The sequence below is a fragment of the Stegostoma tigrinum genome, chromosome 4 (genome assembly GCF_030684315.1).
Source record: "Stegostoma tigrinum isolate sSteTig4 chromosome 4, sSteTig4.hap1, whole genome shotgun sequence".
NCBI classification, from domain to species: Eukaryota; Metazoa; Chordata; class Chondrichthyes; order Orectolobiformes; family Stegostomatidae; genus Stegostoma; species Stegostoma tigrinum.
The window spans coordinates 130,701,181-130,717,935 of NC_081357.1; the positions used below are offsets into that span (position 1 = coordinate 130,701,181).

At 41.6% G+C, this 16,755-nt stretch overlaps 1 protein-coding gene across 12 annotated transcripts in view; it reads right to left on the minus strand.

Moving 5' to 3' along the window:
- dtnba (dystrobrevin, beta a) overlaps nucleotides 1-16,755 on the minus strand; it is a 537,031-nt gene that overhangs the window by 366,947 nt on the left and 153,329 nt on the right. For all 12 annotated transcript variants that reach the window (XM_048530760.2, XM_048530769.2, XM_048530766.2 and 9 more), the window contains one exon: nucleotides 14,315-14,481. In XM_048530760.2, coding sequence (XP_048386717.1) covers nucleotides 14,315-14,481 — 167 coding nt within the window. The remainder of the gene's footprint in view (nucleotides 1-14,314; nucleotides 14,482-16,755) is intronic.

Genomic DNA, 16,755 nt, shown 5'->3' on the forward strand with positions numbered 1-16,755 from the left:
TTCCATCAATTTTCCTAACATCATTCACAGAACATAGAACATTATAGCGCAGTACAGGCCCTTTGACCCTCAATATTGCGCCGACTTGTGAAACCGATCTGAAGCCCATCTAACCTACACTATTCTGTTATCATCCATATGTTTATCCAATGACCATTCAAATGCCCTTAAAGTTGTTGAGTCTACTACTGTTTCAGGAAGGGCATTCCACGCCCTTACTACTGTCTGAGTAAAGAATCTACCTCTGACATCTGCCCTATATCTATCACCCCTCAATTTAAATCTCTGTCCCCTCATGCTAGGCATCCATTCATAATACTAATTCCTAGTAAACATTATTAAATATACTGATTACTTCAGTTCCTCCCTCTCACTAGACCCAAATTTTCTGAGAAGTTACTTGTGTCCTCTTTTGCAAGTACAGAAGCAAAATACATATTTAATTGGTCTACTACTCTGTTATATTCCCCTGTTTCTGACTGTAAGGGCCCTACATGTGTCCTCACTAAGCTTTTTCTCTTTATATTCTTATAAATGTTTTCACAATCCGTTTGCATGTTCCATGTAAGCTTACTCTTTTACTCTATTTTTATAACAAGATAAGCCTTTAGGACGACTTTGTTCTGTCCTGTTTCTCTTGAAAGCAAGTGTTATGAACCTGGAATCAAGCTGTCTGCTCTGGGCATGGCCTTGTAGCTAGCTTTGGTTTTTTTTTAAAAAGCAGACGAAAGAAGCATGAGTGGGTCGAGTCAAGTTCATACAGTCCTAGGTTTTGGTTTTGGATGCTAAGGCTAGAATTTTGGAGGAAGACACAGCTCTCTCTCTCTTTCTGCTTGTGTTCTCTCCTGGGTTTGCGTTTTCGAGTTTTCCTTTCTCTTTGCTTAAATGTTTGAGGAATACAACCCGTTGTAACTCCTAAACGTTGTAGCTATTAAACGGAAACACCAACTGACCACTGAGCCCCTCTGACCTTCCCACCCTCCCCTTAATTGACACCAGACCCACCTTATATATGACTAACTATAGACAAATGGTCAGTCCACCTTCCCAGTTTTATTTTTGTGCCAGGCATGAGCAAACAATTATTGTAACTCACCCTCAAGATCCTTAAATATTTGGCATTGCAAATTAACTGTTATCCATTTAAGTAATGTTCCTCAATTTATCAAAGCTGACTTGTGCCTTATTCGAACAGTTTTCTTTCTTTAGATTCAAGATCTTAGTCGCAGAATCAATTACATCATTCATCTTCATGAAGAATTCTATTATATTATGGTCACTCTTCCCCAAAAGGCCTCACACAGCTGAATTGCCAATTATTCTTATTTCATTACACAATACCCAGTATAGTACAGCCTGTTGAAAGGAAGTCAAAACCCTCCAAAGTCACTAAATCTGAATCAGGGTTTGGGCCTTTTTTTAAGAGGCTTCCAGGCACTGGGGAATTAGCCATCAGAAATGGTATCTTTCTGGTCAATTCCCACGGAATCAGCTGTATTGGAACCTCTGCAAAGTTCAATCACACCACTCCTGACTACTCTATAACAAGAACTTTCCTTCTATCTGAAGATCCGGAACATTAACACTCTCTGCAGATGTTATCAGATACACTAAGAACTTCCAGCATTCCCTGTTTTTAATGAGAAGAACGATACTATCTTTCTTGCTTCAACTAATGGCACCCACCAGTTCCTGATTTTTGCCACTTATTAACTTTGATGAGTCGCACAATAAATATTATATCCTCCATCGTTGTGGTGCAGATAAAAGGTTCAGAATATATTTCTTGGGGAAGGTTTGTGATGTTAAATAAATGATGTATAAAGTAGGAATTCAGAGCAAGAAATGAGAGGGGAATAATCATTAGCTGACTCCAAGTAAACAGTGTATGTCTTCCTCCTATCTCCCACTGGATCATGATTCTAGACTGTTATTTCCAGGACTGTCACTCATCTCCTCTGGAGATCTCCCTCCATAGCTACCCACCTCACTGTCTCCTCACCTCGCAAAGCCTGTTACTATGTCCTTCGCAAAATCCACAAACACAATTGCCCTAGCAGATCCATCATTTCATTCTGTTTCTGCTCCAATGAACGTCTCTTCCTATCTTGACTCTATTTGTCTTCTTCGGCCAGTCTCTTCCACGTACTTTCATGATTGTTCTGATGTTTTACAATGGTTCCATAATTTACAGTTTTCTGGCCCGAGCTACCCCTTTTTCCTCAGGGCTGTGCAATCCCTCTATATATTGGCCGAAAGACCTACTTCTTCCTTAATAAGGGACTTGCTCAAGTTAGCACAAGCAAGTTAGACAAAGTGGAGCTAGTGGATGTGATCTATTTGGATTTCTAAAAGGCCTGTGACATGGTGCTGTGCTAGAGGTTGCTAAATAAGACAAGAGCAAATGGTGTTAGGGCAAGTTACAGGCAATGATAGAGGATTGGTTCACTGGCACAAGGCAGAGAGTGGGGATAATGGGCTCTTTTTAAGGATGGCAGCCAGTGACTATGGAAGTTCCACAGGGATCCTTATTGGAATCACAACAATTCATGTTATACATTAATAATCTGAATGAATGCACTGAGGGCATTGTTGCTCAGTTTGCTGACAACACAAGGACAGGTGGAGGGACAGTCAGTGTTCAGGAATTAGGGAAGCTGAAGAAGGACTTGGACAGGTTGGGAGAGTGGGAAAAGTAGTGGCAGATGAAATATAATGTGAAAAAGTGTGGGGTTCTGCACTTTGGTAGGAAGAAGAGAGGCATAGATCATTTTCTAAGTGAGGAAAGGCTTCGAAAATCTGACGCACAAAAGCAATTGGGAGTCTTGCTTCAGGATTTTCTTCAGGTTAACATGCAAGCTGAATTGGGATCAGAGATAATGGGAACTGCAGATGCTGGAGAATCTGAGATAACAAAGTGTGGAGGTGGATGAACACAGCAGGCCAAGCAGCATCTTAGGAGCACAAAAGCTGACGTTTCGGGCCTAGACCCTTCATCCGCAAAACATCAGCTTTTGCGCTCCTAAGATGCTGCTTGGCCTGCTGTATTCATCGACCTCCACACTTTGTTATCTCAACTGGCAGTTAGGAAGATAAATGCAGTGATAGCATTCATTTCAAGAGGGCTTGAATACAAGAGTAGAGATGTACTGCTGAGACTGAATAAAGGTCTGGTCAGCCTGTATTTGGAATATTGGAATAAGTATTTGGGCCGTATATCTAAGGAAGGCTGCGTTGAAGTCCAGTGGAGGTTTACATGAATGTTCTGGGGATGAAGGTCTTGAGATGAGGAGCAGTCGAGGACTCTAGGTCTGTACATGAAGAACTGGGGGGTGGGTGGGGAGGTATCTGATTGAAACTTGAAGAATACTGAAAGGCCTGGATAGAATGGGTATGGAGAAGATGTTTCCACTCATAGGAAAGACAAGGATCTGAAGGCACAGCCTCAGAGTGAAGTGAAAACTCTCTCGAAGTGAGATGAGAACAAATTTCTTCACATAGACGGTGGTGAATCTGTAAAACTCATTGCCACAGAGGGCTGTAGAGGTCAAGTCATTGAGTGTATTTAAGACAGAGATAGATAGGCTCTTGATTAGTAATGGGTTCCAAGGTTATGGGGAGAAGGCAGGAGAATGGGGTTGAAAAGCATATTAGTCAAGATTGAAACGTGGAGTACTCATAGGGTGAATGGCCTAATTCTGCTCTGATAACTTATGGTATCCATTGAGTTCCTGACTGTTCTTTTGTCTGTCTAAATGTCGCTTAAACGTTAATATGATACCTGCTTCTTTCACCTTGCTTCATAGCACGTTCCAGGCACCTACCACCCTCTGTAAAAAAAAATTGCCTTGCACATCTCCTTTAAATTTTCACCCACTCACCTTAAACCTATGCACCCTAGCATTTGACATTTCCACGCTGGGGAAAAGATTCTGACTATCAACCTCTCTCAAAATTTTATGTACACTATCAGATCACCCATCAGCCTCCAAAGTTCTGGCAAAAACAGCGCCAAGTTTATCCAATCCTTATAGCTAATACAATCCAATCCAGGTAACATCCTGGTAGACCACATCTGCACCCTCTCCAAGCCTCCACATCTTTCCTATAATATGGCGATTGGAACTGCAGCTACTCTTGCCCTGTATCCAACCCACCACTGCCCCCCACAGCTGTCCATTCCATCTTCGACCTGATCCAGCCGACACTGCCCTCTGTAAGCTGACAACCAAACTTAACCTCTCACCCACTTACTCCCAATTGAAACCCCCACCCACCTGACACCCTTCCCATACCTGGCACCCTGCCACTCCTATCCACCTTCCGCCCTGCTCCACCATCCATGTGTTATCAGCACCCCTCACCCACCTGGCACCCTAATTCTCCTCATCCACCTGACTCCCTGCTCCCTCACCTACCTCTCTTAGCAGCTGCTAGAGTGGTGCTGTTTCCTTGGAACAGGTCAGAGTGTTGAACCAAAGACATTTTAAAACTGATCCACTCTGTTGCTGACCGTGTGGATTCCAGGAATGGACCTTGTGGATTCCAGGCCCGGACCTTATGAATCCCAGGCCAAGAATGGGGTGATTTTCATGGGTGAGCTCCTGCCATGGATGTTCACAGAGAGAGCCTCCAAAGGCAATAATGCATTTTATTTTGTCCAGTCGGGTTAGAAATCAGGTTTATAACACGGATCAGAAGATATGGGCCAACACTGGCAATTATTCAAATGCTAATTACAGTTAGCACGGGGGTCAGATGAGCAGTTTAGAGTAGCAGAGGAATTTGTGAACTCAGGCTGCCAAGGCACAGAAGGCATCATCTCAGATGAATAAGATCATTGAACAGCTAATGGACAACTGAGCTTTGTGTAAAGTGGTATAGACTATAAAAGGTCATGACGTAATGGTGAATATCCACATGGACAGTAAGACTGGAGCTGGAGCACTGAGTGCAATTTCAGCTCCAAACTACAAGAAGCTAAGCCAACAGCAACAGTACTGAGCAGATATCTGAAGGGACTGCCTAATATGAGAAAACATGAAGTGAAAGGACAGACATGAAAGACTGGGGCTGCTTTCAATTAAACAATGAAGGTGGATCTAAATGGCCACATTTAAAGTTTAGTTGTGATGGGGCAGGATAAATAGAAACAAACACTTTTTAGTGGTTAAGAGATCTAGAAAAAGGGAACTTAGATATAAAAGTAGTGCAATAAATTTAGGACAGGACGGAGAACATTTATTTCCCAGAAGAGTGTTGAGAGACTGCAAAATTCACAATGAGAAGTAGTGATTGATGCAAACACCTGGTAAACATTTACTAATATGTTAAACAGAGAGCTGAAGTAAAGGGGACGATATGGGAACTAAGTGGGAACATGAGATTAGAACGATTAATCATGCAGTGAGTAAGCACTAACATAGACTGGCCAGCCTAAACTGCTGTTCTCAGGTGGCAATTGTACATAATTATTGGTAAAGTGCAGAGCAGATTTAACCCCAAAATTTAAGGGAAATTTTGCAGTTCATTTTAATAGACAAAATAAGTGGGTGTTTTAAATGTCAAAGATTTCAAAATTTTAACTTTATTTCCCCCATTCATCCACTTTGTCTCTTTTTTTTCCCTATTTTAATTATCTATTGAGTACCATCTAGTGGTGAAAACCAGAATGAATCTTGAGGCACAAAATCTGTTGACAAATTCACATTACTTATACTTACAGCTCCTCCTGCAACCAGTGAGCAGTTAAAACTTAACATTTAATTGGAACTGTGTCACCAACTTTATGTACATTCGGACATATTTTGTGGGGTTTGCATCTTATAACATCTGCATAACATCTCATTTTATTTCCAGTGCAGGGATGAAGCGTTAATCATGCAGGTAGTGGAAGTATTAGCAACGTTAATAAATTAAATATATTTCAACTGTATCAATGTGACTACTTAGAAAGTCTGAGTTGAGGGGTTGAGGCTAGCTATATTTTCCATTCTCCATTCGCTTGAGTAGGTTCAACAACATGACACAGTAATGAACAAGATAATAAAATGTGAGGCTGGATGAACACAGCAGGCCAAGCAGCATCTCAGGAGCACAAAAGCTGACGTTTCGGGCCTAGACCCTTCATCAGAGAGGGGGATGGGGAGAGGGAACTGGAATAAATAGGGAGAGAGGGGGAGGCGGACCGAAGATGGAGAGTAAAGAAGATAGGTGGAGAGGAGAGTATAGGTGGGGAGGTAGGGAGGGGATAGGTCAGTCCAGGGAAGACGGACAGGTCAAGGAGGTGGGATGAGGTTAGTAGGTAGATGGGGGTGCGGCTTGGGGTGGGAGGAAGGGATGGGTGAGAGGAAGAGCCGGTTAGGGAGGCAGAGACAGGTTGGACTGATTTTGGGATGCAGTGGGTGGGGGGGAAGAGCTGGGCTGGTTGTGTGGTGTAGTGGGGGGAGGGGACTAACTAGGCTGGTTTAGGGATGCAGTAGGGGAAGGGGAGATTTTGAAACTGGTGAAGTCCACATTGATACCATATGGCTGCAGGGTTCCCAGGCGGAATATGAGTTGCTGTTCCTGCAACCTTCGGGTGGCATCATTGTGGCACTGCAGGAGGCCCATGATGGACATGTCATCTAGAGAATGGGAGGGGGAGTGGAAATGGTTTGCAACTGGGAGGTGCAGTTGTTTGTTGCGAACTGAGCGGAGGTGTTCTGCAAAGCGGTCCCCAAGCCTCCGCTTGGTTTCCCCAATGTAGAGGAAGCCGCACCGGGTACAGTGGATGCAGCATACCACATTGGCAGATGTGCAGGTGAACCTCTGCTTAATGTGGAATGTCATCTTGGGGCCTGGGATAGGGGTGAGGGAGGAGGTGTGGGGGCAAGTGTAGCATTTCCTGCGGTTGCAGGGGAAGGTGCCGGGTGTGGTGGGGTTGGAGGGCAGTGTGGAGCGAACAAGGGAGTCACGGAGAGAGTGGTCTCTCCGGAAAGCAGACAGGGGAGGGGATGGAAAAATGTCTTGGGTGGTGGGGTCGGATTGTAAATGGCGGAAGTGTCGGAGGATGATGTGTTATATCCGGAGGTTGGTAGGGTGGTGTGTGAGAACGAGGGGGATCCTCTTAGGGCGGTTGTGGCGGGGGCGGGGTGTGAGGGATGTGTTGCGGGAAATACGGGAGACGCGGTCAAGGGCGTTCTCGATCACTGTGGGCGGAAAGTTGCGGTCCTTAAAGAACTTGGACATCTGGGATGTGCGGGACTGGAATGTCTTATCGTGGGAGCAGATGCGGCGGAGGCGGAGGAATTGGGAATAGGGGATGGAATTTTTGCAGGAGGGTGGGTGGGAGGAGGTGTATTCTAGGTAGCTGTGGGTGTTGGTGGGCTTGAAATGGACATCAGTTACAAGCTGGTTGCCTGAGATGGAGACTGAGAGGTCCAGGAAGGTGAGGGATGTGCTGGAGATGGCCCAGGTGAACTGAAGGTTGGGGTGGAAGGTGTTGGTGAAGTGGATGAACTGTTCGACCTCCTCTGGGGAGCAAGAGGCGGCGCCGATACAGTCATCAATGTACCGGAGGAAGAGGTGGGGTTTGGGGCCTGTGTAGGTGCGGAAGAGGGACTGTTCCATGTAACTTACAAAGAGGCAGGCATAGCTGGGGCCCATGCGGGTGCCCATGGCCACCCCCTTAGTCTGTAGGAAGTGGGAGGAGTCAAAAGAGAAGTTGTTGAGTGTGAGGATGAGTTCAGCTAGGCGGATGAGAGTGTCGGTGGAGGGGGACTGGTCGGGCCTGCGGGATAGGAAGAAGCGGAGGGCCTTGAGGCCATCTCCATGCGGAATGCAGGTGTACAGGGACTGGACGTCCATGGTGAATATGAGGTGTTGGGGGCCAGGGAATTGGAAGTCCTGGAGGAGGTGGAGGGCGTGGGTGGTGTCACGGACGTAGGTGGGGAGTTCCTGGACCAAAGGAGAGAAAATGGAGTCCAGATAGGTGGAGTTCAGCTTTTAGAAAATGTTATACACTCTGTCATAGCGCAATCATACATATCTGGAACTTATTCCTTGAAATGTAGGATTAAACCAACATGAGATCTTAAAAATTGGTCTGAAAGGGAAACATCACATTCAAATGCATTTGTCCCTTTTTGTCACTGAAATGTCTATACTAAATTAATCAATATTTTTCACATTTTTCAAGGTAATATCCAGCATTTGAAAAATAACACAAGTAAAATATACAACAAAATCCAGGGAAATTAAAATGCATAATTCATTAAAGTAAATGAATAGGACAGGTTTTACAGGGATATGGACCAAATGCTGGCAGATAGGACGAGGTCAGATTGGGCTGTCTGGTCAGCACGGACGGGTTGGTCTGAAGCGCCTGTTTCTGTGCTGTATGATTCTATGGCTCTATAAATCATCAATATCTTATTTTGAAACACTGGATCAACACTTCAAAAGAACCACTTTGTTATTTGCTTAAGAACTCATACAAACTGGACAAAATAAATTGAAGTATGTTTAATAACAGCAGCAGAAAAAGTGAAGAAGCATTCACTGTGTCCCTCTGAAAGTTCAGTGAAGTAAGGAGATAGCTAAATGATGATAGAGAGGGTTATGTTATTAAGTCATCAAAGCAAAATTAGTAGAAACCAAGAATCTAATTTATGAGAGAGAGCAAAAGGCTAAAGTCACCATCTAACACTTTAATTAAATTCTGAAGTCTTACATTAGCAGGGGAAATAACACTGGCAGTCTATTCCTACAGCTCTCTGTTCACGTTGTGCACATTTTAGCAGACTCCACTGTCAGCAGGGTAATGGATTTTGTTTGCATACGCTGAGCATGCAGTTTTAGTGCTTCAGTGACCCATCACTCCCTTGTGGAGAAATCATCTCAACGGTAAGAGGTTACATAGATATGGAAGCATTATGAGAGGATGCTGCACTCTCGGAACATTGGTCCACGTTTTGGTATGTGGGAACATTTGAGGATTGGAATGGCTAGGAAAAGTGTCTTTGGGTTTGGGGGATTCAAGACACTAGAATATTAAAATAATGGGGGAAACCCAAGAATAAAAGACCATTCAGTAGGGTAGAACATAATTAAGCTAGGTATTTTCTATGAACTTTCACCCCCTACTATTAATGCAGACGTTTTACAACAGACATTACTTGGTATTACAGAGTGTCTCTGTAAAAAGTTACATTTTATCAAAGCTTTTCATTTTATACTCATCAGGACAATTCACAAAAACTTCAACAGAAAGGGAAAACAGTATTTATACTGTATAAGCAGAGATAACTGAACACATGCAGGGATTGGCAGAGGTGTTGCCAAGAAAATCACACCAGCTAGATGATGGACAGTTAACTGCCAAACTTTGTTTAAATTTTAAACCAGATTAGTGTAGTCACTGCCCTGAGACGTGAACCCGGGAATGTCTGTCACCTATTTTGCAGTATACATAAACAGATTTTCTTCTGAAAAACAGGGAATTGTGTATGAACATATGTTGCTTTAGTATACACAAGTGCACTGATGCTAAAAAACTGAAAAATATGGCAACAAAGCCAGCAACAGCTGAAGAGACCATGTGCCACTGTGAGCAGTGAAGATTGTAGACAGCAATGTGGCCATTCAAATTTCAAAGAACTTCATCCAGCATTTGTATCAAAGGCTGTACACAAATAACAAAGTACACACATGTCTATCTAAACAGTTTTGAACTAAAGTTGCCACCCAGGTTGATAGGGTTGAGAAGACGGCATACAGTGTGTTAGGTTTTATTGGTAGGGATTGAGTTGTGGAGCCATGAGGTCATATTGCAGCTGTACAAAACTCTGGTGCGGTCGAACATGGAGTGTTGCATACAGTTCTGATCGCCGCATTATAGGAAGGATGTGGAAGCATTGGAAAGGGTGCAGAGGAGATTTACCAGGATGTTGCCTGGTGTGGAGGGAAGGTCTCATGAGGAAAGGCTGAGAGAGTTGAGGCTGCTTTTGTTGAGACAAGAAGGTTTAAGAGGTGACCTAATAGAGACATACAAGATGATCAGAGGATTACATAGAATGGACAGTGAGAGCCTTTTTCCTCGGATGGAGATGGCTAGCACAAGGGGACATAGGTTTAAATTGAGGGGTGATATATATAGGACAGATGTCAGAGGTAGATTCTTTACTCAGAGAGTAGTAAGGGCGTGGAATGCCCTGCCTGCAAGAGTCGTAGGCTCGCCAAGTTTAAGGGCATTTAAATGGTCATTGGATAAACATTCGGATAACAATGGAATAGTGTAGGTTAGATGGGCTTCAGATTGGTTTCACAGGTCGGCGCAACATCGAGGGCCGAAGGGCTTGTACTGTGCTATAGTGTTCTATATTGTATGTTCTAAAGTATGTAAGTGTACTTCAAGTGCACAAAGGAAAAACTTGGATAAAATAAAGTGAGAATGTATAGTTTGCAAAAAAGGAGAAGCTGGTGCTTTAGTGCGAGGGTTGAGATGTATATTTTCAGGAAGTGATATAAGTATGAAGTTCCCAGAAACTGAGTGGAGAACATGTATTGATACCGTAATGGTAAAATTCGAATTTTTTGTAAAGTCCACATATATGACCTACTTACAATGAATAATTCAGAGCCATGATTTACACACTTACTGGGCAACACTATATTGTTGACAATTAAGAACTCTGAAATTCCTTGTTTGAATCTACCAACAGTTTTTAAAGATATTTCATTCATGCTAATTCCAAAATATCCATTCTCATTAAGATGGTCCCTAAAGTGAGGTACTATTTTCCATGTGGATTATCAGGTATATCAATATTTCTTTACTTTATTATATTTCATGCTTACAGTAAATGACACAATCCCCTTTGTGATTTCAGAATGTGAAATTAAAAGCAGTTCAGTAGTCAGGGAGTTAGCCTGCAAACGAGAGAGCCAACTTCAGAAATTAATAGAGGAAAGAATCACTGTGTATGTTTATCTTCCTAAAATCTTTAACCTTCGGTCTACAGGAAATAAATGGGCAATTCACAATAACTGAGAACAATACTAACTCAAATCTGGGTCTCAATGCGAAAGACTTGGACCAAGTCAAAGACCATGATCCACTACTTCCACACATGCCCAACACAACACCAAAATAATTAGGGTCTAGGCCCGAAACGTCAGCTTTTGTGCTCCTGAGATGCTGCTTGGCCTGCTGTGTTCTTCCAGCTCCACACTTTGTTATCTTGGATTCTACAGCATCTGCAGTTCCCATTATCACCAAAATAATTACTATATTTTTTGACAGCTCCACTTGATAGCTACTTTTTTTGAGTTTTGGCGGTACTTGGTGTTCAGAGGCTAATTTTTCACTCTCACTAACTCCTTTTGTAGATGATGTAGTCACCTGATAACACTGCCTTCTAAATTTATGTTGACATAGCAGGTATTAGGACTCAGGTTAAAGCTAAATTAGAAGAATTCATCAACAACCTCAAGAAACATCAGCCTCATTAAACTTAAAGCCAAAACACACATGGAAAACATTAATTCCATAGAAAACACAGTATTTAAATTGGAACAAGACATAAATTAGCAACAAAACATTTATTTCTAAACTAACTGACACATACCTCTGCAAACAAAAAGCCACAAGAGTGTATAAATTAAGAAGTTGGAGCAAGCTATTCAGCCCTCAGGCCTGCTGTGGAATACAATAAGATCATGGTTAAACTGTAACTTTAAATGTGTATTCTCACCTAATCCTAATAACTTTTCACTTCCTTAATAAGAAGTTACCTACAGCTGCCTTAAAAATACTTGCGGATTCTGCTTTCACTGCCATTTTTAGATCAGCGTGCCAAAGGCCCTCAACTCTCAGAAAAAAACGAACAATTACCTGATGAAGGGTCTAGGCCCGAAACGTCAGCTTTTGTGCTCCTGAGATGCTGCTGGGCCTGCTGTGTTCATCCAGCCTCACATTTAATTACCTCATCTCTGTTTTAAATGGGCAGGCCATGATTTTTAACAGTAACAGATAATGTTGATCTTGCTTTGTGTGCCTTCTGTGTAGCCATAATCTCGTGAGTCCCACTCTGTCTAAGCACATTATGATCTGTATATCATTGTTTGCTCTGATCTGCCTGTATTGCTCACAAAACAAGACTTTTCACTGCACTTAGGTACCTGTGACAACAATAAATCAAATCAAATCAAATTAAACAAAACCCTTTGTTATAGATTTTCCTACTGTTTACATCAACCCTGTCAAAAGCCCTCAGGATTTTATATGTCTCAATCATTCTTCTGAATGTCAGAGGATTCACACCTGGCCAGTCCCCTTGTGATAACCCTCACATTCTTGGTATTAGTCTCAGTAACCCTTCTCTGAACAGCCTCCAGCACATTTGTATCCTTCCTTTAATAAGGTGACCCCAATGCTGTGCATGTTACTCCAAAAGAGGTCTAACAGTGACCCATATAACTAAAGTATAACCGCCCTCTTCTTGTGATCAATCACCCATACCTGCATCTATCATCTTAAACACAGCACATACAGACCGGTGAAATCACAATAATGCACTTCCATCATTTACGCACAACGCTATCATATTTGAACTGAATCTGAGACCCCCATCGCAGATTTAAATTTAACAAATCATACAGCAATTCATCACAGTACCATTCATTCCATTTATCCCCACGCACCTACTGAACATATGCAGCCTTAAGCTAGAGATTTATTTACAAATTATTCATTATTTCATGATTTCAACATTTCCTAGCTCCTAGTCAGCTGAGAATTCCTTTACTGACAAATTTAAAAGAATTCTCTGACCACTGCCCTGTCTCCATCCTCGAGCCATTGCTGCCACATTCACTGAGTGAGCTGACAGGCTGAGCAGGAGTAAAATGATAACACAGGCAGTGTAGGGAGCTGTAAGCTGGGCAGTGATTGAGTGCCAGCAACTATTGCTACACAGCAATCATAACAGCAATGACGTCAGTGGCACCAACTTCATGGTTAAATGCAACAAAAACAGAAACTGTTGGAAAATCTCAGCAGGCCTGGCAGCATCTGTGAAGAAAAATCAGAGTTAACATTTCGGGTCCAGTGGCCCTTCCTCAGACTTGTTTTGTTGCTGATCTGTTCGTGTTTCAAGTTTCCATTTACTCAAGAATCTTTGATTCCCTTATTTAACAAATACCTATCAAACTTAGCCTTAAAATTAGTCAATGAACTTGCCTCCACCACCTTATATGAAAGAGTTCCAAAGTTGTACAATCACTTGAAGGAAAACATTTCTCATTTCTGTCCTAAAAATGACAAAAAAGTTGTTTTTAAATGGAATTAAAATTACAAAATACAAAGGAGGTCCTATTTATCATGAAAATTTGACCAAGAAAAATGAAGCATGATAAAATCTTTAAACCTGTTTCATATTATGTTGTCTTTCATCCACTAAAACAAAAGCAGATCATTTTCAAATGCATAAATGAGAACATGCTCCAACTGAGTTCCAACAATTTGCAATTAAAATTTGCTGTAATCTGTGTGCTATTATACTCCCAGTTCAACTTGCCTCTCCTGCTAATCCAAGCTCCAAACATGCCTTCTCACTCATCTCTACTCCCAACAGCAAATCCTCTGTGAAAAAGCTCAGTCTATTTTAAGTAATCAGTATAAATTCATTAGTTAGAGACCATCTTTGTCTCACCCACTGGAATAATATGTATGGCGTAATGCGGCCTAGCATGTTTGGTCTTCAAGGAAACATTTGACTAACTGCACATTGATGGCTATTGCCTGGTATTATGAATCACAGACAGCAGAAGAATACTTTAAAACAGAAAACAAAGGATCACAATATATTTGGGATTTTTCTGGTTTGAGACTGTTACTATTCTGAACACAGTTAGTATCAGCTGAATGACACAGTGTGGAAACAGTGGCAGGAATGTTAGAGTAATAATAATTCTAAAATTTGTAAATGAGAAGAGAAAAGATGCAACTAGATTCAGCAAGATTCAGAAGTTCCAATATAACCACTGAACAGATGGCACATATAATTAACCGCAACTTCCCAGGAATTCTGAATGAAACATAAAAGGGTGAACATGTTCAAAATGTTCCATCGTACCACATGATGGTCAAAGAAATCATCCAGCTCCACAGCAAATGGATCTATAGAACTGTTACCACAAGGCTTAAGTACAACTGAAGAAAGGAAATAACAGGCTGAGTCATTAGGTGGACCCAAACTGTGCATCTTTCCTGCAAAGAATAACTTGGATATTTGGAGATCCATAAAAGTATGTTTTAGATCCTTTCACTCACCCAAGAAGAGTGCTCCTTCATTTGGTGCTGGTTGCTATGGGAGCCACTTGCATAACCTCGCCAAAAGCAGATCTGACAAAGTTGGTAGTTGTGACATTGTTGGCATCGGTACCGGAAACCCATCATACTTTCGCTGCGGCAGTATGAGCACTCGACTGGGTGGAACACTACATTCACAAACAAATTGCATTAAATGGAAGCGTTCTTCAGATTCCCTCAATCACTTCACAGTATTTTTCTCAGAGCAGACGTTCATATCTGTGGTCACCATTTGGACTTCAAAAATTTTGGTGGCATTTTAGGGCACTTTTGAGCACATGGTGTTTAGATTACAATTGCACAATTGATTAAAATTTGCTTAATTATATTCAGCACTGTACACTAAACTACAAAATTAAAACCCAGTTGCACAGTCACATTTTTGAAGTTTAATTTGCATTGTAATAGCAGCCACATTTTGGAACCAGATTAAAGCGGAATTTCCAGTGACTTCAAATTCATCTGTTCTACAGGGTGTTTCTTTTAAAATAGATCTTTCAATTCTCTGAATTAATGATAAACAGAACAGATGAGTGTTGGCTGAGCTATGAAAAGGATAACTAACCCTTCAGAAAACTATAAAATCATACCATCTTTTCCTGCTAATGATGATGCCAAATCTCTTGTATTTATGGAAAGATGGGAAGGGTAGCCTTCCAGCTTAAACAACCAACAGATGCCACTAAATGTTGTTGCACAAACCAGCTCCAAGCAACAGTCAGAAAACTTGGATGGTACATTCAATATTCATTATAAGGACACAAAAAAAACCTAAACCAGGTCACTCAACCTTTGGAAGCTGTTCTGTCATTCAATAGATGATGGCTGAATGTAATGCCCATGCAAATATTTACTAACTATGCCATTAAATGTGGGTGAATTTAATATTTCCACGATTCATCTGTTTGTTATAAAGGGTAGCACAGCGGCTCAGGTAGCGCCAGGGACCCAGGTTCAATTCCATCTGTGGTCGACCGTCTGTGTGGAGTTTGCACATTCTCCCCGTGTCTGTGTGGGTTTCCTCTGGGTGCTCCAGTTTCGTCTCACAGTCCACAGATGTGGTGGCTAGGTGGATTGGCCATGTTAAATTGCTCATAGTGTCGAGGGATGTGTTAGCTGGGTGGATTAGCCATGGGAAATGCAGGATTACAGGAATGGAGTAAAGGATGGGTCTGGGCCATAAACATATATTTTGGATAATACTGCATCCTTTGATGCAAAGAGGGAGAACTTCATAATGTCAACATTAATTTCTCTCCCACGGCCCTGTTATTAGCAACATCCTCCCAGCCACTATACCTCATGCTTTGAAATTTACTGCCATACCTTTGTTTTATTTCTCTGCACTGCTTTCTTCACTGAATACTGTGCTCCAGAACTACTTCACAACTGAGCACTTGGCTATCCCTCTAAAGTATCTCTTTGAATTACTCAAAGTCCATTTTTACATTACCAAATGTTTTTGGATATTTCTAAGTTGAAGATGATGTAGGAAAAATGTTATTGCTGATCTAATAAATGGCACTGATGTTTCAGACTTTACCCAGTCCGACAAATAAAACCAATGAGGCTGGAAGAAATACAGTTCTACGTTGGACTGAACAATATGTTTATATTGTATATACAGGGGCAGTGTATACATGTTATAAGTTAAAAGTATTTTTAACAGTTAGCCCAACTACTTGAGAAATTTGCAACTGGTTTGGCAACATGTTGGATGGAAAAGGGTAATGGCTGGATTTCAACAGAACTTGCTATATAGACTGAATATGTCCCAAGGAAAAGCTGATTAGTTTTCAGTGAAAATGCAGATCCGATTCCTGGAATTTTTAACAGATCTGTTAATACTGGGTGATTGCTTTAATAGACATAGTTATGGGTTGTTGCAGAATGTTGTGCATTGTCTCAGAAGTTATGATGCAACCACTTACTGCTGTCAAAATAGGTGCAGAATTTTCAGAGCAGATTGTTTGATGAGGTTTGGCTATGCTTAACAAAGAGCAATAAATAATAAAAAAAGACTTTTTAAAATTTTCTTTTTCAGCTCTGTAACTCTAGACCATCTACCAAGCAATGAAAAGTCTTAAGGAAGCTTCAAGCTGTGAAACTGTTAAGAACATTAAGTAACTGCAGCTTGATAGAAGCTTGACTGGCTGTTCTAATGGATTTCTCTCCAGAATGAGACCACATTGGAAATGACAAGGGATAAGTTTTCAATCCACTATGTGACTCAGTTTCCTGGACTAAAGCTGATAAAATGTTCAGCTCAGTTAAGTTGGGCATGCTTTGAGACAAAACGCAGACAAATTCTTGGTGTACCAGAAATAAGAGAAAGCATCTCTAAAATTGGAAATATCTGCAGGAAAATGGTAATCCATTTGCTTTTGAATGTAACCTGTTTC